Raw genomic sequence first — 25,090 nt, 5'->3', positions numbered from 1 at the left:
GAATCCGTGGATCCCGTAGCATCCTTCTGCCTCCATGTATATCTGGAACTGCAGACTGCCCTGGGCCCTGCTTAGTGGATCTGCAGCCTTTTGCAAGTTTTGCTGTCTGTCCTCTGCTCTTTCAGCCATTGGAAGCTGAGTAGAGAAGCGTCTGGTGGGGGTGGGGAAGTTCCCAGGAACCCATTGGAGCAGGGCCAGCTTTAGGCCTATTCCACCAATTCCCCGGAATCGGGCCCCACGCCCAGTGAGAATCCCTTTCCTGGCTAGAGGCACCTTTTTAATCTTTACTCACCTGGCGGTGCTCCGGGTCTTCAGCCGCACTTCGTCGGCGGGTCCTTCACTTGCTCTGGGTCTTCAGCGGCACTTTGGCAGTGGGTCCTTCAGTGGCGCCGAAGACCTGGAGCTAGTGAAGGACCCGCTGCCTAAGTGCCGCCAAAGACTCGGAGCACTGCCTGGGGAGTACAAGCCCCACATGTGTTTTTTACATGTGTGTTTTTTTTTTAGTCATCCCTGCCGGGGCCCTGTCAAAACTGTTCAAATTGGGCCCCACACTTCCTAAAGCCGGCCCTGCATGGAGAGGGGATGGCAGCTGCTGGAGGGGAATCTGCACACCCAGGGTGGGTGCAAGGATGTTTCGCACCCCAGGCGAAACTTCCACCTTGCGCTCCCCCCCGCCAAGCTCTGTGGCAGGTCTCCGCCCTAAGGCACCCCTCCGGGGAAGCTCCCCCCTCCGCCCTGAGGTGCCCCTACCACGGCAGCTCCCACCCCCCCTGCCCTGAGGCGCCCCCCCCCCCACGGCAGGTCCCCCCACCCCAGCTCACCTCTGCTCCGCCTCCTCCCCAAGCACACCGTCGCCACTCCACTTCTCCCGCCTCCCAGGCTTGTGGCGTCAATGAGCTGTTTGGCGCCCAAGCCTGGGAGGGAGAGAAGCAGAGGGGGCGGCGTGCTCAGGGGAGGAGGTGGAGCAGAGGTGAGCTGGGGCGGGGAGCGGTTCCCCTGCATGCTGCACCCCCCCTTACTTCCTGCAGGCAGCCCTCCCCACGCTCCCCTACCCCAGGCCCCTCCGCCTAAATGCTGACGACCACTGGGGCAGCCGAAGATCCAGCCACCGTGGTCGCCGCCGAAGGACCCGAAATGCCGTCCCCCAAAAGCTAGTGCCCTAGGAAACCGCCTAATGGGTTGCACCGGCCCTGGGCACACCCCACTACTGGGGGTGGGGGCAGGACCGGCTCCAGGTTTTCTGTTGCCCCAAGCAGGACAACAAAAAAAAAGCGCCGCGGCAGCGCGATCGCGCCGCTCCACTCTTCGGCAGCAATTCGGAGGCAGGTCCTTTGCAGCGGAAGACCCAGACGTGCGCCCCCAATAGCGGCCGGAGGGGCCGCTCCTTGGTTTTGGCTGCCTCAAAGCAGCTGCTTCTTTAGCTGGTGCCTGCAGCGTGCAGCCGGCCCTGGGCGGGGGGAGGCAGCAGCTGCTGCGGGATCCTGGTACCCCTGGCCTGGGGGGGAAGGTGCTGGAGAAAGCGCTCATCAGCTCGGGGACCGGGGAAGCTGCGCAGGGAAGAGCCCGGCGCCCAGCCAAGGAAGCAGCGGCGGCTTCAGGGGACGAGCGTGAGGCTCGAGGCGTGAATTGAACCGGAGGTGACCGGCCCGACTCCAGCCCTGCCCCAAGGGGCGTGGCAAACGGCCGGGGGCGGAGCCTGGAACCCCTGGGAGGAGCCGGGGAAGCTGCTGGGAGAAGCGTTGGGTTTTATCTTGCGCCCTGGCCCTGCTGCGGGACGTCATCACTCAGCGCCGTTCTCGCGGTGTCACGTGCCCCGCGTGTCTCTGTGGGGGTGTCGGGATCCCCCCCCCCGCAGCGCATTAGTGTCTCTGAGTTGGTCCCGCGCCCGTTTGGTGCGGCTGGGGCCGGAAATCCCCGGCAGGAGGTGAGAGACAGAGCGGGGCCGGGGGTTAAAGTCATCGGACTTTTTTTGGGGGGGGGGATGTTTGAGAGTCAGGCTGCAGGGGAGGGGTGAGTAGTTGTGAGTCTGTGGGAGAAGCCGGGGAGGAGTGTTGGCGCGGTGCGGCGGGGCTGTATGGCGCGGGGGGGACAGCCACACCCGGGTGAAGAACAGGGTCTGGGCTAGGTTGTGGGGTAGGTGTACTTTGCTCACCCCACCCGCTGGCTGGGTCCCACACTTGCACCTCCCAGGTTCCTGTTACAAATGTTCCTTGCTTCCCATGAGGTGAGGGGTGATACAGGCACGAGAGTTAGTAATACAGTTTTTGTCATGGTGCCTGGATGCTGTGGCAGGAGCAGGACGAACAGAGAAGTGGAACAAAGTGGGCGGCAGGGCTTGTCTTTGCTATTAAAAAAAAAACGTGGAATTTTTTTACCTCCAGGTAACTAACACATTTGAGCTATCCCAAGGTAAAGGGAAGACATCATGGTACATCAGTTTTAACTTGCTGAGATCAGCCCTGTCTGGCCTTGATCTCTGTGAATTTACCTCAGATAAATTTGAAGTGCCTTGTCCTCACTGTGGCTTCACCTTGGTATCGCTCATGTACCTTCATTACCTTGAGATTAAAAACACTAGTTTTTTGGGGGAATGAAAACAAATCCTGATATTGATGGTTGTATTTCTGTTACCTATGGAAACCCATCAGTAGTTGTGCAATATTAAGGATCAGAGGGGTAGCCGTGTTAGTCTGGATCTGTAAAAGCAGCAAAGAGTCCTGTGGCACCTTATAGACTAACAGATGTTTTGGAGCATGAGCTTTCGTGGGTGAATACTCACTTCGTTGGATGCAACCCAATATTAAGGGTTACTTGGCCTATGTGACTATATGAAAGTACATAGGTACAAATTGGGCTAATACAGATCAAGATTATTCACGAATGGATCAGTGAATTAAATTATTTACCAATGTTCAGTATGTCTGTTGGGAAAATAGCACAGCGGGGCACAGATTATTCAGCAAATTCTTGGGATGTATTGAAGACAGTTTTTTATTTCAGAAGGTGGAGAAAGCTACTGGGGAGAGGCTGTTCTAGATTTGATTTTGACAAATAGGGAGGAACTGGTTGAGAATTTGAAAGTGGAAGGCTACTTGGGTGAAAGTGATCATCAAACAGAAGTTTGTGATTCTAAGGAATGCTAGGAGGAAGAATAGCAAAATAAAGACAGTGAATTTCAAGAAGGCAGACTTCAGCAGACTCAGGGAGTTGGTGGGTAAGATCCCATGGGAAGCAAGTCTAAGGGAAAAAACTATTCAAGACAGTTGGCAGTTTTTCAGAGAGACATTATTAAGGATACGAGCAAACTATCCCACTGCATAGGAAAGATAGGAAGTATGGCAAGAGACCATCCTGGCTTACCCAGGAGTTCTTCAATGATCTAAAAATAAAAAAAAGAGTCATACAAAAAGTGGAAACTAGATCAAATTACAAAAGATTAATATAAACAACACAAGTATGTAGGGACAAAATGAGAAAGGCCAAGGCACAAAACAAGATCAAACTAGCTTAGCGACATAAAGGGCAACGAGAAAACATTCTACAAATACATTTGAAACAAGAGGAAGATCAAGGACAGGATAGGTCCTTTACTCAGTGAGGGGGGAAAAACAATAACAGAAAATGTGGAAATGACAGAGGTGCTTAACGACTACTTTGTTTCGGTTTTCACCAAGAAAGTTGGTGGTGATTGGATGTCTAACATAGTGAATGCCAGTGAAATTGAGGTAGGATTACAGGATAAAAATAGGGGAAGAACAAGTTAAAAATTACGTAGACAAGTTAGATGTCTTCTAGTGACCAGGGCCTGATGAAATGCATCCTAGAATACACAAGGAGCTGACTGAGGAGATATCTGAGCCATTAGCGATTATCTTTGAAAAGTCAAGGAAGACAGGAGATATTCCAGAAGACTGGACAAGAGCAAATGTGCCAAACTATAAAAAGAGAAATAAGTATAACCCAGGAAATTACAGACCAGTCAGCTTAATTTCTGTATCCGGAAAGATAATGGAGCAAATAATTAAGAAATCAGTTTGCAAACATCTAGAAGATAATAAGGTGATAAGTAACAGTCAGCATGGATTTGTTAAGAAGAAATCATGTCAAACCAACCTGATAGCTTTCTTTGACAGAGTAGCAAGCCTTGAGGATAGGGGGGAAAGCAGTTGTGGTATATCTTGACTTTAGTAAAGCTTTTGATACTGTCTCACATGACTGTCTCATAAACAAACTAGGGAAATGCAACCTAGATGGAGCTACTATAAGGTGGATGCATAACTGGTTGGAAAACCGTTCCCAGAGAGCAGTTATCAGTGGTTCACCGTCATGCTGGAAGGGCATAACAAGTGGGGTCCCGCAGGGATTAGTTCTGGGTCCGGTTCTGTTCAATATCTTCATCAATGATTTAGATAATGGCATAGAGTACACTTATAAAGTTTGTAGATGATACCAAGCTGGGAGGGGTTGCAAGTGCTTTGGAAGATAGGATTATAATTCAAAATGATCTGGACAAACTGGAGGAATGGTCTGATGAAATTCAAGAACATAAGAACGGCCGTACCGGGTCAGACCAAAGATCCATCTAGCCCAGTATCTGTCTACTGACAGTGGCCAATGCCAGGTGCCCCAGAGGGAGTGAACCTAACGGACAATGATCAAGTGATCTCTCTCCTGCCATCCGTCTCCATCTTCTGACGAACAGAGGCTAGGGACACCATTCTTTACCCATCCTGGCTAATAGCCATTTATGGACTTCACCACCATGAATTTATCCAGTTCTCTTTTAAACACTGTTTTAGTCCTAGCCTTCACAACCTCCTCAGGCAAGGAGTTCCACAAGTTGACTGTGAGCTGCGTGAAGAACAACTTATTTTTATTTGTTTTAAACCTGCTGCCTATTAATTTCATTTGGTGACCCCTAGTTCTTGAATTATGGGAATAAGTAAATAACTTTTCCTTATCTACTTTCTCAACATCATTCATGATTTTATATACCTCTATCATATCCCCCCTTAGTCTCCTCTTTTCCAAGCTGAAGGGACCTAGCCTCTTTAATCTTTCCTCATATGGGACCCTCTCCAAACCCCTAATCATTTTAGTTGCCCTTTTCTGAACCTTTTCTAGTGCTAGAATATCTTTTTTGAGGTGAGGAGACCACATCTGTACACAGTATTCAAGATGTGGGCGTACCATGGATTTATATAAGGGCAATAATATATTCTCAGTCTTATTCTCTATCCCCTTTTTAATGATTCCTAACATCCTGTTTGCTTTTTTTGACCGCCTCTGCACACTGCGTGGACATCTTCAGAGAACTATTCACGATGACGCCAAGATCTTTTTCCTGACTCGTTGTAGCTAAATTAGCCCCCACCAATGACATCAATAAGGACATATGCAAAGTATTCCACTTAGGAAGGAACAATCAGTTGCACACATACAAAATGGGATATGACTGCCTAGGAAGGAGTAGTGCGGAAAGGGATCTGTGGGTCATAGTGGACCACAAGCTAAATGTGAGTCAACAGTATAACGCTGTTGCCAAAAAAGTGAATGTCATTCTGGGATATATTAGCAGGAGTGTTGTAAGCAAGACACAAGAAGTAATTCTTCTGCTCTACTCTGCACTGTTGAGGCCTCAACTGGTGTATTGTGTCCAGTCTGGGCACCACATTTCAGGAAAGATGTGGACAAATTGGAGAAAGTCCAGAGAAGAGCAACAAAAATGATTGAAGGTCTAGAAAACATGACCTATGAGGCAAGATTGAAAAAATTGGGTTTGTTTAGTCTGGAGAAGAGAAGGCTGAGAGGGGACATAGAATATTAGAGTTGGAAGAGACCTCAGGAGATCATCTAGTCCAATCCCCTGCTCAAAGCAGGACCAACACCAGGGCTTTGCCAACACCAAGGCCTTAAAAATCTCTAAGGATGGAGATTCCAGCACCTCCCTAGGTAGCCCATTTCAATGCTTCACCACCCTCTTAGTGAAATAGTGTTTTCTAATATCCAACCTAGACTTCCCCCACTGCAACTTGAGACCATTGCTGCTTGTTCTGTCATCTGCCACCACTGACAGCAAGACAGTATGTTGCTGAAGCAGAATGGTAAAAATCTAACTGTTCAACGTATTAATGCTAAGCACTTAATTTGGAGCTTTTGGTCGGGAGTACAAGCTTTAATATCACAAAAATCTTGTGAAGTGATTAGTTAAGGTCTTTATTTTGAACATGTGAAGCACAATGTAAGCACTAAGCATGGTGTTTTAATTATGATGGTTACTTTTGCTGACTTTCTTTCTCTTTTTAATATTTAAAAGCCATCAATGCCGAGTAAAAGATGCGCAAGACCCACAATATTAACTGCTTCAGAAAAGAAAACCAGGAGACACATTATTGATAAAAGGGTGGCGTACACAAGGATATACTTGGGGATCAAATTGGCTGATGGCTGACCTTAAGGGAAAAACTGGATTTCAAGAGAGACACAGACCTTGCAGGATTTTTGCTGGATCTGTAAGTAAAATAGTACCTCACCTGCATGAATATGAAACTAATAACTTTTTTTTGGTATTATGATTATTATTTTGCATATTAGATAGAAGTGGTAGAAGGTTCCCAGGATGGGGGCAGGAGAATCCAGGAGGGCTTTGCCTTTGATGTCCTGTTCCCCTCAAAATCAAACTCCATCATAGTACCATTTTGGAATCTGGGAATTACCATATTGGAGGAGACCAGCTGTCTATATAGTTTAGTAGTGGTTAGTATCAGCTACATTAGACGAAGATTCCAAAAAGCCCTGCAGTCCCAGTTATGGAATAGTTTTACTCCAGGTAGATTGTCTTCTTAACTCCACAGAGGTTGACTTATGCCCTGAAGCTTTCCAGAACTCTTGATTTTATTTTTAAATTTTTTCATATACCTCTAGATATTTATTTATATAAAATTCTCTTTTTGAATCTTGTTATATTTCTGGCCTCAATTATATCTTTTTTTCATCAAGTTTGATAGGCAAATAGTGTGTTCTGTTAAATTTTCATCGATTCTGTATTTGTCACCTTTCAGTTTCAGGGAGCGACCCCTTGTTTTTGTAAAATGAGAGGGTGAGTAGCAGTGCCTGATATACTTTCTCAGAACCGGTCATTAGTTTGTACACCTTTACTGTATCTCTTCCTTATTTACTTCCTTTCTAAGGTGTGAGGTTTTTTTAGTGTCCTCTTATAAAGATAGTCCATGGCTGTAATTCTTGTTGTCCATCTCTGAATCCCCTCTTTATTTCTACTACATATTTTGCGATGGGATGACCAGAACTAAACAGAGTATTCTAGGTAAGATTGTATCATTAGTTAATAGCTATATATAGTTTTAATTATTCTCCATCTTATTTCTTATGCATCCTAATAATTGTCCGTTTCTGACTGCTGCTGTGCAACAGGCCTCCATTGAGGTGTCCATACTGATGCACCGTTTTTTTTCTTGAGCTAGCAGATAAGTTTAAATACACTGAGTTCTAAATTATTCCCTCCAGTGGGCATTATTTTGCGTTTGTCAACACTGAATTCTGTCTGCCATTGTGTTGCCCATTCAACTAACTTGATTAGGTCTCTTTGCGGGTTCTAATAGTCTTTAGTCTTCACTAATCCAAGTAATGTTGTGTCATCTGTAAATTCAGCCATGTCATTACTCACTGCCTTTTTTCCAGATTACTAACAAACACTAGTCCTTGGTGTACTCAACGGTTAACCTTGTGCCATGTTGAAAATTAGGATTCTTCTTTGAGTTATTGTCCACATGGATTCCATTCTTGCTGTGCATATGCCCCAGGTACACAATATCATATTCTTTTGGCCAGCAGTGTCTGTTGAGGCTGTAACAACTCACTAGATGTCCTTGTGCCCCCTCACTGAGGACATAAAGGGCAGAGTGAGTCCAACTAGCCCTCAGTTTCTTCTTAGTGCCCATGTCACAAAAGACTGAACCCCCTGCAGTTTCCACTTGCATCTCTGCACACTGCACTAGTATAGTCTGTGTCTCTTTAGGATAGTTGTTTATTATATAGTTAGAGTTAGTCTTTTGCCAATTGGCACAAAAAACCTTTTTAATTAAATACTTAAGGGCAGCTCCATCTTCCTTAATTTTGCAGACTAATGGTTAAACCCTGCATCCAGATCCAGGTTCCTGCAGCATCCTGAATGCTGGCTGGTAGAAACCCACCAAAAGAATCTGTTCAGCTGAAGTTCAGAACTTTGTGCTCCAAAGCCAAAAAGCCTCAGCTAGACTAACTTAAAAAACCTAGTGGGAGAGGTTTGCTTTTTGAGCATCTCAGCACCCGCTTTCTGTCCTTAGAATAGCTCAGCAATATTGGATTGTTTATTAGTCCTGAAACAATCTGGGCTTCCTGTCAGTACCATAAAGGTCTCTCTAGCAGCAACACAGTGGTAAGGTTCCTTCAGGACTTTACTCATGTTTTTTTTCCCATCCTTCTTGGGACCTCAGTATAATATTGGCAGGGTTTGTGAGTTCCCTGCTTTGAGCCCTTAGTAACCTGTTCCCTCTATCATTTATCTATAAAGTCTGCCTTTTTAGTGGCTGTTACATCATCAGCTCACAGGGTTGGAGAGATTCAGGCCCTCATGGCAGGTCCACCTTATACAGTGTTTTATAGGGACAGAGTCAATCTCAGGCCTCATCCCAAGTTCCTGCTTAAATTTTTTTTGGAATTCCATGTAAAATCATTCATTCATCTCCCAGTTTTCTTTTGCAAGCCTCACTCAGCCCCAAGGGAAACTAAACTTCACACACTTGATGTAGTAAGTTAACTGTGTGTGTTGTCAGGACAAAACCATTCAGAAGCATACCTCAGCTGTTAGTCACCTTTGAAAAGATGACTGCAATATCAGGTTAAATATCCAACTGTATAAGGACATGTTATGATTTAGGCAGATTAGTTCCATTACACCCAGCCATGTTAGAGCTCACTGCATCAGAGCTTAGGCGGCCTCTAATGCATGCTTGAAGATTGTCTTTATTTCTGAAATCTTCTAGGGCAGCTACATGTTGCTCGATCCACATTTTTACAGGATGCTTCTCTTTGGTAGAGGCTTCTGGATTGTATCCTTGCTTTAGTAGTGCTGTTCTGCAGTGATTGTTTAAGTTGGACTCCTACATGTCTCCAAGCAAAGAGAAGCTTGTCTGTGTGCCAAGAGTGGAATCCATGTGGACAACATATCTCAGTGAACCACAGTTATCTAAGGTAAGGCATCTCATGATTGGCTAGTTCCTTTTTTTGGCTTTTATCTCCTTATGCTGGAGATCTGGTTGCACTCAGCAGAGTCTGTGAAGAAGAGGGGTGGAGAAGGATGGCTTTCGTTGAATGAAAGGCTGAACAGGGACAGATGGTGAAGGGGAGGAAGTAAAAGTAAGGAATTAACCATGACTAAGTAGAGAGACTTAGTTTCTTTGTAGCTTGTTTCTTATATTTTTAAAGGAGCTGATTAGACATGTATGCAGTGTAGTTGTAGCTGTGCCAGTGTCAGGATACTTGAGTGAGAAAGTGGGTGAGATAATATCTTTTATTGGACTAACTTCTATTGGTGAGAGAGGCAAGCTTTCAAGCCACACAGAGCTATCTGTGTGACTCAAAAGCTTGCTTTTCTCACCAGTAGAAGTTGGTCCAGCAAAAGATGTTACCTCACCTTAGACATGTGATAGTCATCACTCTGACTACTCTGCTTGCTTGGTTGTATTTTTTTACCTCCACACTGCATCTTTGTGTTTTTAGACAGTAAGATCTTGGGATGTGGACTATGTGATCTGATGGCTGTGCAGTGTCTACCGTGTTTTGGGTGCTATTTGAATATAACTACCATCCTTTTAATTCTTGTAGCTATGACTATGATGATCCATTACCTAAAGAAGTAATAGTCTCCTTACCTGAAAATATGAGAATCGTAACTGCGAAAGAAGAGAGATTTACATGATGACTGCTCTTCAGCTGTTGGAATGTTAGTGATACTACTTTATTTTATGCAATTGATATTCATAAAGATAAGATGTAGAATACAAGTCTTCTAGCCTTCTCTTAAGTTAATTTTGCTTTATTGTCTCATATCAGAATTATGGCATTTTATGCTCTGAAGTATCCTAATAAGGAGAACTTATTCTTTTAAAAGGTGTCCCTTTTCTGATGGTGTCCACACCAAATCCATTGATCTGCCTGTCAGAGTCCATTTCTTAAATATTGTGTTTTGTTCTCCAGGGCTTTAAAAAAATCCGTTTAATGTAATTAAAACATCTGACTGAATGAATGGGTGGAATTGAGCCCATGGCGCTGTTGGCTGTATCAGAGATGGAGAGGCTGGGAGTGAGTGCCACTATTTCTCTTTCAGGATGTGAAGGAGAGACAAAAGCAAGAGTAGTTAAAGCCAGTGATGTTTTTTCCATATGCTGGGGTGGGGGAATGAGGGAGTAGACTGCACTCTGAGCCACTGAACTAGAGATGGGGAGAGCAGGGCACAGAACGGTCTCTGAACTGCTGCTCCTTTAAGAGAAGGGGACGGAGTGAGTAGCAGAGGGCCCACAAGCAGGGGCGGCTCTACAAATTTGGCCGCCCCAAGCAATCATGCCCGGGAGGCGCCCCCGAGCCCCGGGAGCAGCGGACCTCCCGCGGGCATGACTGCGGAGGGTCCGCTGGTCGCGCGGCTCGGCTGGACCTCCCGCAGCTGCGGGCGGTTCGCTGGTCCGGCGGCTCCGGTTGAGCTGCCGCAGTCATGCCTGCGGGAGGTCCAGCCTAGCCGCGGGAGCAGCGAACCGTCCGCAGTCATGCCTGCAGGAGGTCCACTGGAGCCGCCGGCCGAGCGTCCCCTCCGCAGTCATGCCTGCGGCAGGTCCGCTGCTCCCGGGGCTCCGGTGGACCTCCCGCAGGCATGACTGCGGCAGGTCCGCCGGCCCAGCCTGCCGCCCCCCCGGGAAAGGGCCGCCCCAGGCGGGTGCTTGCCCCGCTGGGCTCTGGAGCCGGCCCTGCCCACAAGGAAAGCAGGTCCTAGGAGGCCAAAGGCTATCCGTATTTCCAGGAGAGGAGTAGAGGCAGCAGCAGAGAAGCACAGTGTAGGTTGGTGGGTGGGATGGGGTAATAATCATGTATTTCATTAGGTGGCTTAAAGATGGGTCAATAGACATAAAATATGCATGATTTTGGCAGGGCATTTGGCAACCGGAGTATCTCACCTGATGTATCAGCTTGAGTTAATGGTTGAGTAGGTGTTGTGAGGAAATTCTTCAAGCCATGGGACTTTCAAAGACAACAATTATAAAACTAACATTAAGCTTTCTTAAATGTTTTACTAATATCAAACCTTCTGTAATATAGATGTGACAGTGAGGGCCAACTGACTGCAGAATCAGCCTGTTCTTTACCACAAAGAAGAGAACTGTGAAAGAAAAGAGGCATTTGCGGGATGATTCCTCTTCAGTACAGAGTGAAGAAAAGTTAGTAATACTTTTTTTTCCCTACCTTTAAAAATTTTCGATAAAGTAAAAATATTTTTAAAATATTTGCTGGTATCCAAAATAACTGAAAGGGCTAGGTTTTGTTATCTCCTAGTTATATAGTTTTAACCAGTGTTCTAAAAAGGAAACAAGAGTTAACTTGAATATTGAGACACCTGCTCTTCTTGGATTCTCACAAGACCATTGTTTTTCAATCTGGTACCTTGCAATTTATTGAAAGCAAGAAGTAGCTAATTTTATTTCTCTGTTTTATTGCATGGTGTTTCTTCCTTAAACCACTGGAGATTGGGTTTTATATTAAATATTTTTTCTATGTTAGAAATGCGTTTTATTCCTCCAATTTAAATTGAAATCTGACTTCCCTAGTAATCCAGATTAAGTTTGGTTTATTAGCTGAAAATTTCCAGCCAATAGTGCCAACAGCTTTTATATGGCTCATGTCAAAAAGCAGCTGTGGTGAAATCAAACTGGAAAGAACCTGAAGCAATTGTATATAATCTTTTCACTCAATGTTTCATGCGATGCTTTGTTGTGTCTCTTAAAACTTGTTATATACTCAAAAGTAGACTTCTTTCCTGGTCCAGAGTCAGTGAAATCATGAGAAATAGCATATTTTCTCTTTCTGTCATATCCTTGAGGTCCCACATCAACACTGCTATCCTTTAAGTCAATGAGCACATTAGTGCTGCTTCTCATTTAGCCAAAATGATTAAAATAGAATCATATGAGGTGCTGTGGCGCCTGCAATCACTGAATGTGTTCCCGCGTCACAGTATGCCCTATCACTTCTGGTCTGTATAGTAAGAAAGTTGGTTTAAAAATTAAAACTAAGTTTCTCTCATGCAGCAGTGCAGAACACAACAGTCAGGACAATGCAAATAATGCTGCTTATTTCAAAAGTTTAAAATGGATGGATTAAACATAATTAAATTTTCAGTTATAAACAAGTATGTATGTGTTTATGTATTCCTGAAAACATCCTAGATCTTTCACAAAATTAAAAAAGTCACTCTCCTTGCTGCAAGAAGCTTAGTTTGTGACAATTAGACAGATGTAACAAGTGAGCGCAAAAATGTTAGGGATTTGGGGAGAAAGGATGAGGGTTACCAAAGTAAGGTTAATTGGCTACATAGATTTGTAGCGTTAGATGCCTTGATATTTCCATTCTGTATTGGTATTTATACACACAGGAAGTTAAGGATCAGGAAGTTGACAGGGGTACTTTGTGCAGCAGAGCTATGAAGCAAAGTAAAGTCAATGACTAACAGATTTAAGACAGATAACAATGGAGAGTCAATTATGTTGAGTTCTGGGATTTTTAGTATGATATTGACATCAGAAGGACAGAGTGGATTTAGAAGAGTGCAGGTACAGTGAAGGGCTGCTATTGGAGTAGCTGCTGTTGTTAGCCAATATTATCTTTTGAATATCCCTGGATGGCTGTTTGTGTGGGCCACAGGTTGGGGGGGAATGTTATTGCATCTAGTGTGCTCAGTTGGATTCCCCTGTCTCTGGGGTGAGGAGAAGTGAGCATCCAAACTGTTGCCTTTCCACCAGTGCTGTGCATGGAGTGATTGCTTCTGTAAGCCATTCAGAGCTGTTGGCCTTGTAAATCCAATTCTGAATGGCAGCTGCTGCTGTATTTATAATGTATGCATATAGAGGTGGTGTGTGTGTGTATACACAGACTAGGTATTTTAAAGGGCTTGAATCAGTTACTTCAGTGACAAAATGTAAGGATACGTGACATGCACACACAACAAAAAGTTGTAAAATCAATATTAATAAAAGTGAATAAATAGACGGGGAAGATTAAGTCCAAACAACTGTTTTAATTGAAACAGCAAAGAATCCTGTGGCACCTTATAGACTAACAGACGTTTTACAGCATGAGCTTTCGTGGGTGAATACCCACTTCTTCAGTTGCATCCGAAGAAGTGGGTATTCACCCACGAAAGCTCATGCTGCAAAACGTCTGTTAGTCTATAAGGTGCCACAGGATTCTTTGCTTTTACAGAACCAGACTAACATGGCTACCCCTCTGATACTTAATTGAAACAATACCTTGCTGTATTTGCAAACCACGCACTGAAGCTTTGCACAAGGACACAAGAGCTGGAAATTCAAACTAGCTAATCTATTTGGTTGGGTATGCTGAGTGAACTACACAAAATAAACTGCATAAATAACAGCAAAAAATAATGTGGTCTTTTAAATCTTCAAGTTTTAGTAATGTAAGTGGTTCTCAGTAACAGAGATGAAGAAACTTGGTATCTTTAAAAATATCATTTTGAATCTGATGTTGGACCTTTAACATTGGTTATTACAAACTGAAATGTTCTCTGCACCTCTTTTTCTTGACTTCAGAAATATATGCTTTTTGGAGAGATCAAGTGGGAGTGGGTGGGTGGAAGGGAGGAAAGGACATTGGTCATTTTAAGATCATCAATTTAAAGGTGCACAGAGCAATTTTGCTGGTCTACATAATCCATTCCATATTAAATGTATTTGTTCAGGGCACCTACCGAAATGAGTGTAAAACTTTTTTTCTTTGTTTAACAGCCATAGTCTTTTAACATACATGTGACAGTCATAACCAGATATATAAAGGAACTGTGAAAAAGATGGAATGGCCAGACACCACTTACTAACATTCCGTCCTGTACTGATGATGTCTTTTAAAGTGTGCGTTATGACACTGAATGTGTGCACTGCAATGGAGGACTCTACAATCCCTTAAAATAACTGTCAGTTTTAAAGCATATATGGTTCTGCTAGTTCATGAAGTCTCTACTGAAAATATTTCCAATGTATTTAGGGCCACATTCTGTTCCAGTCAAGTCCTCTAGTTTTGAGATTGAGTAAATGTTGGATAGTCAATCCAGCAAACGTTGTGCAGACCAATAGTATTGCTGTGTGCAGTTCATTTTGCTCATCTTACATTTAATTTGTATCCATTTGTGTCCACTTTTAATTATTCTTATAAAATGTTATAACATCAGTCTAAAATAGTGTGGCGCTCATGGAGGTAGCAATATCATTTTGCCAGTTGACCTCTTACTGCACTTCCACCAAACCTATTCACATCTTGACAGTAGAGACCAAGAAAAGCTCCAGTAGGTATGATTGTCCATTTCTTTCTTTAGGTTCAGTTATCCATAAGAATTGATAATTAATTTGGTACATATTTTAGTGATCTTTCTAAAAATGTACTTTCAATATGTGCACAGGACACTAGAGTGCCTAAGAAATTAGTGTAATTGCATGGTGTCCAGTCTCCTGGATATACGGTAATGTATTCCAAGAACATAGGCATACCTTTTAAATATGAGTTTTCTATTAAAAATTATTATTCCCGAATCTTCTATTTCTGATTTTTTCATAATGTGATTAATTTGAATATTTCCCTTTTAACAGATAAGTCAGTATTCATACAATAAGATTTCCTGGTATTCAGGTGAAGATTCTCCTATTGACTCTGAATCTGACCTTTCGGAAAGGTAAAATTATTTAATACAGAAGATATTTCCTTTGTGCATAGTATAAATTGGTACTTTGAAGAGCAGTGTATTTTATATTGTTTGTAAAGGATTTACTAAATATTCTTATTAAAGGAATATTAAAATTATATTGTCTCAATGTTTTAATTTCTCTTCTGGTTCCTGGGGCTGGCATCTTGGGAGATGAATACTTAGTGTTCTTAAGGACTTCCTTTACATCTAAGCAGCTTCCACTATTCAGTCTTTACTTGTTTGAATGATAATCTTCTAACTACAGTCTTATTGTTTTCAGAGCCTTTGTAGCAAGTATTTGCCTATTTCATACCCATTTGATCATCTATTGTACGTATCTCTTAGTTTTTGTTAGCAGATTTAAGAAACAGTATTGTTTCATGTTCTTCAGGACACTACAGGCTGTGAAGGGTAGGTGAGCTCTTACTACCCAAATGCTTCAGTTGGTTTTTTTGTTTTGTTAATTAACCTGTTGGACTTCTAAGAACCCAGTTCTAACCTTTAATTCTGGTTTATCAATTCCATGTCAACTTTGGACACTAGTTCATGGCTGTCAGTCTTTATTTCAAAGCAATTAATTCTTGCTTTGAATAGATCAGACTTGCCATCAGTCACCCAACTGAGAAGCTCCTACTGTGTGATTTGTTTTCATTCTGGTTTTAGGTTTAACCTAATTAATAAGGTTGTGAGTAGTCACTGTTTTCATTATGAATTGGCACTTCCCAATTTCCCTTGCAAACAGCCATGCTTATCTCTTAACGTACATCAAATAAGTTTGAATATTTGGCATTTAGAGTACAGTGTGAGAACTCTTCTGGCATAAGACAGAATTAAGTTCTTGTAGATGATGTGATCCAAAGACAGTGCTTGAAAAGTATGTGTGTACATACAGATAACCATGTTTACAGAAGTTCAGCACAAAAAATGCAGCTTTGCTCATTTAGCCCTTAACTAATAGAAGAAAGCAAACATATAATGGCTTACTTTTCAGGGCAACAACCACCTTTTTGTTGTGTGTCTGTGCAGTGCTAGCACAATGGGGCCTGGATACCTATTTGGGCTGTGAGTACTACTGCAGTATCAGTAGCAATAATATTGAGTGCAAGAGGCATGTTATACATAATGGACTTGTTTCATATCCACATACAAGATATTATGTAAAACTTATACTGAATATAAATAAAATAATATCTCTAACTTTTAATTGAGTTAATCAAGTTTTATTTTGGAACCATCAGCAAAATGTATTCATTTTTCTGCAATGGATCAACAAAAATGATGATGATGCTTGCTGATAATCTAGAGGGTAGGGTTGGCAGCTTATTAGCCAATGGCACTGCAAAGTTAAACTTTTTATCACAAAATAGTGTTGTGGACTCCAGGTTTTATTAATCTGATGTGTGCTTATACCAGGAATTCGTTTACCCGCTTCTAGAGAGCCTAGTAACCAAGAGGAACAGCCAAAGTGTCTGGTGAGTTCCTTTCGTGACCTCTTTTCCAGTCACTGCCGCTAGCCAATGGCATTGAACAGTGTGACACATGCTGCGGCCTGGGCGAGCAGGTGGACGACTGACACCAGCCTGGCTGGGGAGATACAGTGGTGCGGGGCACTTCAGTTTACACCTCCTATCGCTCTGCCCGCAGCACTTCTCCGCGGCGAGCAGGGCCGGCTCCAGAGCCCAGCGGGGCAAGCACCCGCCTGGGGCGGCCCTTTCCCGGGGGGGGGCGGCAGGCTGGGCCGGCGGACCTGCCGCAGTCATGCCTGCGGGAGGTCCAGCGGAGCCCCGGGAGCAGCGGACCTGCCGCAGGCATGACTGCGGAGGGGACGCTCGGCCGGCGGCTCCAGTGGACCTCCCGCAGGCATGACTGCGGACGGTTCGCTGCTCCCGCGGCTCGGCTGGACCTCCCGCAGGCATGACTGCGGCAGCTCAACCGGAGCCGCGGGACCAGCGAACCGGCCGCAGCTGCGGGAGGTCCAGCCGAGCCGCGCGACCAGCGGACCCTCCGCAGTCATGCCCGCGGGAGGTCCGCTGCTCCCGGGGCTCGGGGGCACCTCCCGGGCATGATTGCTTGGGGCGGCCAAATTTGTAGAGCCGCCCCTGGCGGCGAGCCCCCCCCTGCCGGCGGCTGCCCGGGGTCCGCGCGGCCCGCGGGACTCCTTGGTCGGGGGCCGCTGCTCGCCCGAAAGGCGAGACGGTCAGCGCGGCGGGCCTCTTTCTCCCTCCCAACCCAAAATATGCGTCATCAGCCTGCGCCGGAATCGGGCGGTCACGTGTCCCGTGTTTATCTCGGTTCGGCGGGTCGCGCGCGCGACCTCGTCGCTCTGGGCCGCGCGCACCTGCTGCTGTTGCTGCTGCCGCCGGCGGCGGCTCCGGAGCCGCGACTCCCCGCTGGGAAGCGAGCGAGCGGCCCCACGGGGAGGGGCGCGGCGCGGCGCGGCTGGGAGACGGGACCCTGCCCCGCCAGGTGCCCGGAAGGGGAGCGGTGATGGGATTCCGGGGCTGTGGGAGCGGGAGCCGGGCGAGAGGAGCCCCGGGACACAGCGCTTCCCGCACGGGCCCGTCCCCGTCCCCGTCCCGCTGGCACTGCCCGGGCTGAGCCGCACCGCAGGGCAGCGGCCGCTCCGGCGCCGCCGGCAGGTGGTGGGCGCTCAGCTCCCCCTGCTCCCGGGGGGAGCCCTGAAGCTTCCTGCCCTCGCTGTGGGAGCGACGGACGAGGCTAAGGACGGCGACCGTGCGAGGCTCCTGCATCCCGCGAGGGAGCGAGCCGCACCATGGGAAGAAGAGCTGCAACATTGGGCAGGCGAGGGGGAAAGTGGAGGTTAGGAGTTGCTCCGAGCAGGGGGAAGCTGCAGGAGCAAGGAGAGCCACGAGAAGGGAAAGAACTAAAGGGGAGTGGAGGTTGCCGGATACACAGGGGCTAAAAAAATATAGTAGTTAATTATTTTTCATAGATGGGGAGGGGTATACAAGAAAGCAATTTTTTTAACTCAGCTACTATATGAATGCACGCATGGATGTTAGTTGATCTTACAGTGTATATTGTGATCTATGTTCAATTATGTATGTGGTCCTCAGAGAGGTGGTGAATCCTTGTTTGAAGTGAATAGGAGATAGAGGTGCTCAGCAGCTCTCTGGTCAGGGTCCACAGAACCTTGGTTCTCGTTGAGCCTGACCTGTGTGTAAGATGATTTAATTGGTATATTTGGTCCTGTGTATGTGTATAAATATTGCAGTGTTTGAAATCAGCATTTACAGCGATGACTTAAAACACTGACATCTACATAATTGCCATGAACTGCATTTTTACTATTATTTCTCTTTATTTGTAAGCTTACAATGTCATTACCGGCAAAGAGATGTGGTAGACCCCCTGTATTGTCCTGCTTGGAAAAGAAAAAGAGGAAGCAAAGTCTCGATAGAAGAAGAGGGAAAACAAGAATCTATGTGGGAAATCATATTGATAGATGGTTGACACTTAAGGAAAAATTGGATTTCAGAAATGATGCAGAAGTTGCAGGATTTTTACTAGATTTGTAAGTAAAATATCACTGCATCTTATTACAATTAAATGAACCAAAGACTATTCTCAAAGTTAATTTAATACCAAATATATTTTTGTAATACAGATATGACAGCTATGACCCATTGTCAAAAGCATCAATATGTTCCCTGCCTGAAGATGTGAGAAGAATTACAGTGAAAGGGGAAAGAGAGTTGCCAGATGACACTTCTTTAATAGCAGCGGATGGAACGTTAGTAACATTCTCTATTTTTACATGATTGGTATAAACAAAATTTAATTTGTGCTTAAAAGATCACAGGAAAGTCTTTTTAATTACAGTTCAGAGAGTTTATGTACAGAAAAATCGACAGCCCATTTTAATAAAATTGGAAACCTCAGAATGTGCACAAAAGAGATGTTGGTCTTCCCATTATCTATAGATTTTAGAACTTTTAATGATATCTATAGAATTTAGAATTTTAATGATATTTCAAAGTTAAATATATTCCTTCGGAATGCTTGAAGAGAATAAATGTAGAAGTAAGCAATATTAATTAATTATGCATATTTCTGTGATACAGGTATGACAATGATGACCAGTTGTCTAAAGAATCTATTTGTTCTGGACCCGAAGATGTAAGAATCATAACTGTGAAAGAAGAGAGGGATTTGCCTGATGACTGTTCAACAGAGACTGATGACACGTTAGTGACACTGTTATTTTTGCATGTTTTATATGTGAATATATTATTTTGCATCAGTTTATTATCACTTTTAATTTTGCTTATTAGAAACCCATACCATTCATGCTCTTATCTCTTATTTAAAAACAAATTGAATGTTTTTGGATGGTCCAGATGAGGGGAAAACCTGAAGTACGTTGTGGGAAAGTTGGAAACCTCAAGGGGCACACACAGCAAACCTGCATCACTGTTTGCTGCCTTCCATAATTGTATATAAAGTGCACTGATATAACAAGAAAATATAGTGTCTCAGGTATTTTACAGTGAAATTGTGAGTACATTTTGATACTTGTAGCAGAATGCAGCCTGCAGACTAGTGCGATTATTGTGTGTGCAGTTAAATTTGCTCAAAAGACAAATGTTTCATTGTTGCCTGTTTTGGAATGCTATTACATACAAAGTGACATGTTAACCTATCTAAAATAGTGCTGTGTTCCTCGAGGCAACCATACCATCAGTCGACTCTACTGATTTCTTTTACTGCAATACGAACAGTAACTGAGGCATTCACAGTTGAGATCAAAGGAGCCTCAAATAGGTATGCTTGTCCATTACTCTTTCTTTAGGTTTCAATTATCCACAACAGCGTTACTGAATACTTTAATTTGGTCCATATTTTAGTTATCTAACTTTCTTTAAAAATGTATTTTTAATGTGTGCAGGGGACACTGAGATCCTAGGACATTACAATGGCATTGCATGGTGTGTCCAAACCCCTCGCTAATATGGTGAAGTACGTAAGGCATGAAGCATGTGTTTGCATGAATCTTAATTTCCACTATTATTTTTTGTAACTTTTTTTAACTTTTCCTACTTTGATTTCGATAGGTTAACAAACTGGAGTTTCTGAAAGCGAGTCCTCTTGTGATTCAGAAGAATGTTTGGAAAAATGGTGTGAATTGCAAAATCAATGAAGTGGATAAATTCAAGTACATTCAAGTTGGCATCTTATTCTGACAACAGAACTTCAGTTTGGTTTAGAAAGCAGCAAGGATCTGAGATTGACTTTGTGAGATTGATATATCATGGGTAAGTGAAACTTTCTATGGAATACTTGTTTTATGGTCTTTTAGTATGTCAGAAATATTGCACAAATTGGTTGATCGTCATTAAAATTTCCTCATAGCTTAGTATTAGGTAGGTATACAGTACTTTGGAACAATCTTATAATCTTCATATATATGAAGATTAATATATGAATTAATATTATTCCAGTGCTTTGAAATGGAAAATGCTGGACAAATGATTGTTAATAAACAGACCAGGTCACTAGGAATATGCATGCTCAAAGCAAAGAAATGTTAGCTATGTTTAAGAACTAGGAAAGTTAGAAATATAGGTGAAGTCTCTCATTTATGGAACAAGAAGTATTTTAGGTAATTACAAACTACCTAAAAATATTTATTTAATTGGATCACTTGAATGGCTGAACGTGGATTATTTTTTTTTGTAGAAAAATATTATCTTTATATCTTAGGTACGTATATAGCTCTCATTATTTTAGTATCTGATCATCTCACAATCTTTAATATATGTTTCCTCACAAATTGCCTGTGAGGTGGGCTGTACTGTTATCCTATGTTACAGATGCGTGAAACTGAGGGACGGGGAGACCAAGTGAGTTCTACCAAAGATGTACTATGTTTCCCTGGACAACAAGGGATTGAACCTAGATCTCCCAAGTCTGAGGCTAGCATCCTAACCAGTAAAGCAGTGATGTCTTAGATGGATATGAGAGCTATTAAGATGTTTCTCTGGCAGCCTCATAGAGGAGAATTCTGTTCACCTTTTGAAAAATGTGATGATAGATATTTTAATGGACAAAGAATATTGGCACTGGCAATCTTTTCCCTGGTTTTAAAGGTCTGAGAATGTACTTCTATTGAAGGGTGGGTAGGCAGGCAGGTATTTCCTGCTTCTCTGGGAGTGTAATGCCCTGTTGAGTTTCCTGTCAGTCTTTGAATATGTAGGATATATTTTCATTGTGTGCAGGTATGAGTGTGGGGTAACATTAATGTAAAGCAGTATCCATATAGTAAGTTCTCATTGTGGGTGCTTAACTACACCATAATACTAGTTTATTTAACAGCATTACAGCAGTTTGCCTTCCAAGCACTCTAACTAGTTAATTTTGGAAGCAAACTATTTGAACACTATCTTTCAGAGATCCCGGGAGTAGCTCTGCAGCTCATAGGCCTTCTCAGCAACTTTAATGATTTTTTTTCTGTCTTGCTTTTGGAATCCCATCCATCTGACTTGATTTTAGCTTTTGGGGTGGGGTCTGAGTAATTGGGGGACTATTTTGGAGGAAGGACACTGTGTGAGGGAGTGGAACATTGGGGTTTAAAAGTGCTTGTCAGGCAAAGTAGCTGTTGGTCATTAATGGTAGCGAGGCTTCTGCTAGTGGAGGCTGAGAAAAGTTAAAGCAGGAATAGGGAAGAAGAGGTTCCAGTGTCTGAAAGGCTGCTTTGAGCAATAATACATTACAGTGCTGCAGCTGAAGGGAAGCAGTTAAACACTTTCCCCTCGGTTGCTGGTTCTTTTTGAGCATGTATCCTCTGATCATTCTCAGTCTAGAATTTTGGAATGCTAGCCATGTGACCACATTGGTTGCTCTCAAATCCATCTTTATAGCTCAATTACATTGAGTATAGGGCTATCCCAGCAAGTTTTAAGAAGCCATTTATTCTTCCTATTTGACATTTCCTCTCAAAAAGGAGAGGAAGAAGATAGCCTGCCTGAAATGAAAGGGCTGTTTTTTCTGGGACTTAATCCTGGAACATAATGTTAAGTGGCTGTATATATCCAGACAAATACCTTCTGTCCTCATTTTATACAGGTTTTTTTTTTTTTTTTGCCTGAGCAATACTACAAATTAACAATCAGTTTGTTCAGTAATCCTGTTCCCACCAGTGTCATAGTTTTGGGTAAGGTCAAATCTGTGAGATAAATTGGTGATGCTCATTGGTACTGCTTACAGTAATCTAAGCTATGTTTCTGGGCCCAGTTAATCCTGTACATGCTGAAGTGGTTCTGGCAACAACTATTTAAATGGTTATTCCTAGACAGTTTCCCTGACAGTTGTAGATTTTTTTTTTCCTGAGAACCACTCTCTATTTAGAACCCTCCTTCCCCAAGTACTTGGTCCTTTTTTTTTTTTTTTTTTTTTTTTGGGAGGGCTGGGAAATTTCTGTCCAACTTGTTCAGTTAAATATGGTGACCACCCCCATGTTTAAACAAAGTTCAGATCTTGGGAAACCATCCAGTAGCCTACAACTGGAGACTTAGTCTCCAACTGTGTGTGGGGAGGGGGGGTGCATTGCAGCTTCCTTGAAGTTCCAGTTATATTGTTCCAGTTTCATGAGATTAAAATCTTTAGAATCAACACTCTGTTGAGATGAATGGAAATGGTTCATATCACTCTTAGGGACATATTACACCCTATTCTGCAGCTATAGAGGACTCTCTTTGGCTCTGCCTACACTGAAGATTTTCTGAAATTCTCCCATCCTTCTCTGGGCAGCGTTAAATGATGTGATTTAAAAATGCTCATAACCAGTCTGGAGTGATGTGGGAGAATTTCTGAGAATCCTCAAAGTAAATAAGATAGACTAGTGGAAACACTGTAGTTCAACCTTGCGGGGGATGGGACAGGATTTTGGGGAGCCTGTATGAGAAATTAGCACCTCTTGGAACAGTGGGTATTTGGATAAGGTGCTGATGGATCTAGTTAACAGTGCATCACTTCCACTCACACAGTACAGCAAATGATGTGGAGGAGGCTATTTTGTGGCTGCACAAACATCCACATGGTATCTCTGCTGCTGTACAGTGGCCTTGGGAATATGAAGGAAAAGAATGACTGTCAGCCCTAGAGAAATTCCAATATTGGACCTGGTTACTCTGGCTTAGTGCAGAGCTAGGATTTGAACTAAAGTCAGTTCACACCTCTAATCGTTTTGGATAGATTCAGTAAGACAACATAGCACTGGTTCAGATATGGAGGGGTATATTTGCAGCTATAAAGGCTAGAAACTTTTTTTTAAAAGGCTTAAATTATGGAGAAAACTGATAAGATGCCTAGGTCACCAGGGAAAGTTTCCTGCTCACCGCTGGCAAGTGCGTTATTTTTCAAGCCCTGGCAGTTTTTGCTAGCACACTTTCAGCTGAAGTGTAGTCAGTACCAAACACAGAAATTACGACTTGAAGTAAAACGAGCCCTGATGTATTCAGCTTCCTTTTTTTCAGGATATTTTATTAATATTTTTGCCTTGGAAAATGTTTGTAAATTGTATCTTCTATCACTATTTTATTATTATCATTTTTAAGTGAATGTGTAACTATTTTTGTCCTTAGAAAAATAAGATGGGAGTATATTAGTGTAAAATACAACAGTCATTGAGTTATTTTGATTGTAATAATATGTTAAAAACTGTATTGAGCCATAGTGAGAAGAAATATTGTGAAAGTGTAGAATACCAGTATGGCAAAAAGTATGTATTGCACATGGAAAAATGCAAATGAATCATTACCAATGTAAATAGTTTAACATAATCCAAAAATAATTGGAAACAAATAATTCATGTAAAATTCCACTGACAAATACTTGTCTTAATATAACTTCAGTGAAAATGAAACCATATTTGTTGTTTAGGTTTCTGAAGGTCAGAAAAAAAGCACCTTATTGATCATTGTCACATTACTTTTCAGGCTGGCCAACAAGAAGAATATCAAGCGTTTACATAATGGTGCTGAGACATCTTTGAACCCTTCTTGTTTTGCTGTGAGGATGTTATTGATTATGGAGAACTTATTGTAAGTTGTAGTATAAAATTCCATGTTAATTGTCAAGCAACAAATTAAAATTCATTAACTGAAACGTCATTGTGGTATGTTAACATTAATAAAGAGTGTGGAGTGTACTATTTCATTATGGAAGTCCATAATGTAAACTGCATCAGGGTCAGACATGGCTTTTTAATGGGAAAGAGAAACAGTAAACTACACCAGTACTAGTAGAATAACTTCTGATCAGCTTGAGAATGATGGCTTACTTTCTATAATCTTTGAACATTTTATTCATGCTCAAATATGTGGTGATAATGTTCAAATGACATTCTAGAAGCGGTGGTACCATCTGATGTTCATGTTTTCTTTCCTGTAATTTTTTCCCCTAAAGTCCTCTTCTTACGGAGCAGGTTCAATACATGCCTGGATTTTCTGTAGAGAGGCTGTGCACTGAATGATGAGTTTTGATAGCTAGTGATGACATGCATGTGCAAATACTTCGATAAATTTCAGTGTGTTAATTATTTTGATCACTCATGTATTAGTTTTCATTTTATTAAAACCAAAATAGTGCTTTGATTACTTATGTTTCAGTTACAAAGGCCATATCAGCATTGAACATCACAATAATTATTAAAGCTCAATAGAGTAGTTGTGATTCTGTATATAATTGAGAGTTTGTGTGTAGTTACTCATGGGGATTTAGGTGTTGATCCTGCATCTTTCAATCAGAGCTTTTCCATTGACTTGAATGAGACCAGGATCAAGCCCTTAGAGACAAACTCTTCCAACTAGACCATTACACAAAATATGCTATTTTTAAAAGGCACTTTAGTTCAGCTGTTACAAAGCAAATGCTACCCCTTTTTCTTTAACTCTTCTTTTGCTGGCTTTGAAGTACGGTAACATTGAGGAAATTCTGTGTCTTATTGAATAATACAAAATAACTTGTCAAATGTTACATGGGCCACCAACTTGTTGAAATAAAATAGAAAGGGGTGGTATTTGTTGGAAACTTTCTATTGAGAAGGAATGTTTT

General features: G+C 42.7%; 1 protein-coding gene across 3 annotated transcripts in view; it reads left to right on the top strand.

The window, feature by feature from the left end:
• The first annotated feature begins 1,792 nt into the window (after nt 1-1,792).
• Nucleotides 1,793-25,090, top strand: part of FOXK2 (forkhead box K2) — a 119,557-nt gene continuing 96,259 nt past the window's right edge. Inside the window, exons 1-9 of one of the 3 annotated variants that reach the window (XM_044981589.1) lie at nt 1,793-1,924; nt 6,317-6,512; nt 9,095-9,249; nt 9,883-10,000; nt 11,365-11,483; nt 14,067-15,004; nt 18,349-18,551; nt 18,645-18,770; nt 19,102-19,224. In XM_044981589.1, the coding sequence (XP_044837524.1) occupies nt 18,355-18,551; nt 18,645-18,770; nt 19,102-19,224 (446 nt within the window). In that variant the 5' untranslated portion in view covers nt 1,793-1,924; nt 6,317-6,512; nt 9,095-9,249; ... (2 more) ...; nt 14,067-15,004; nt 18,349-18,354. Of the gene's footprint in view, nt 1,925-6,316; nt 6,513-9,094; nt 9,250-9,882; nt 10,001-11,364; nt 11,484-14,066; nt 15,005-17,339; nt 17,483-18,348; nt 18,552-18,644; nt 18,771-19,101; nt 19,225-25,090 lie in introns of those variants that run through there. The other 2 variants (XM_044981586.1, XR_006572696.1) reach the window with 2 other exon arrangements.

The sequence above is a fragment of the Mauremys mutica genome, chromosome 12 (assembly GCF_020497125.1).
Source record: "Mauremys mutica isolate MM-2020 ecotype Southern chromosome 12, ASM2049712v1, whole genome shotgun sequence".
NCBI lineage: Eukaryota > Metazoa > Chordata > Testudines > Geoemydidae > Mauremys > Mauremys mutica.
Note: the sequence above shows the minus strand (reverse complement) of the source record. Positions and strands in the feature narration are given on the sequence as shown.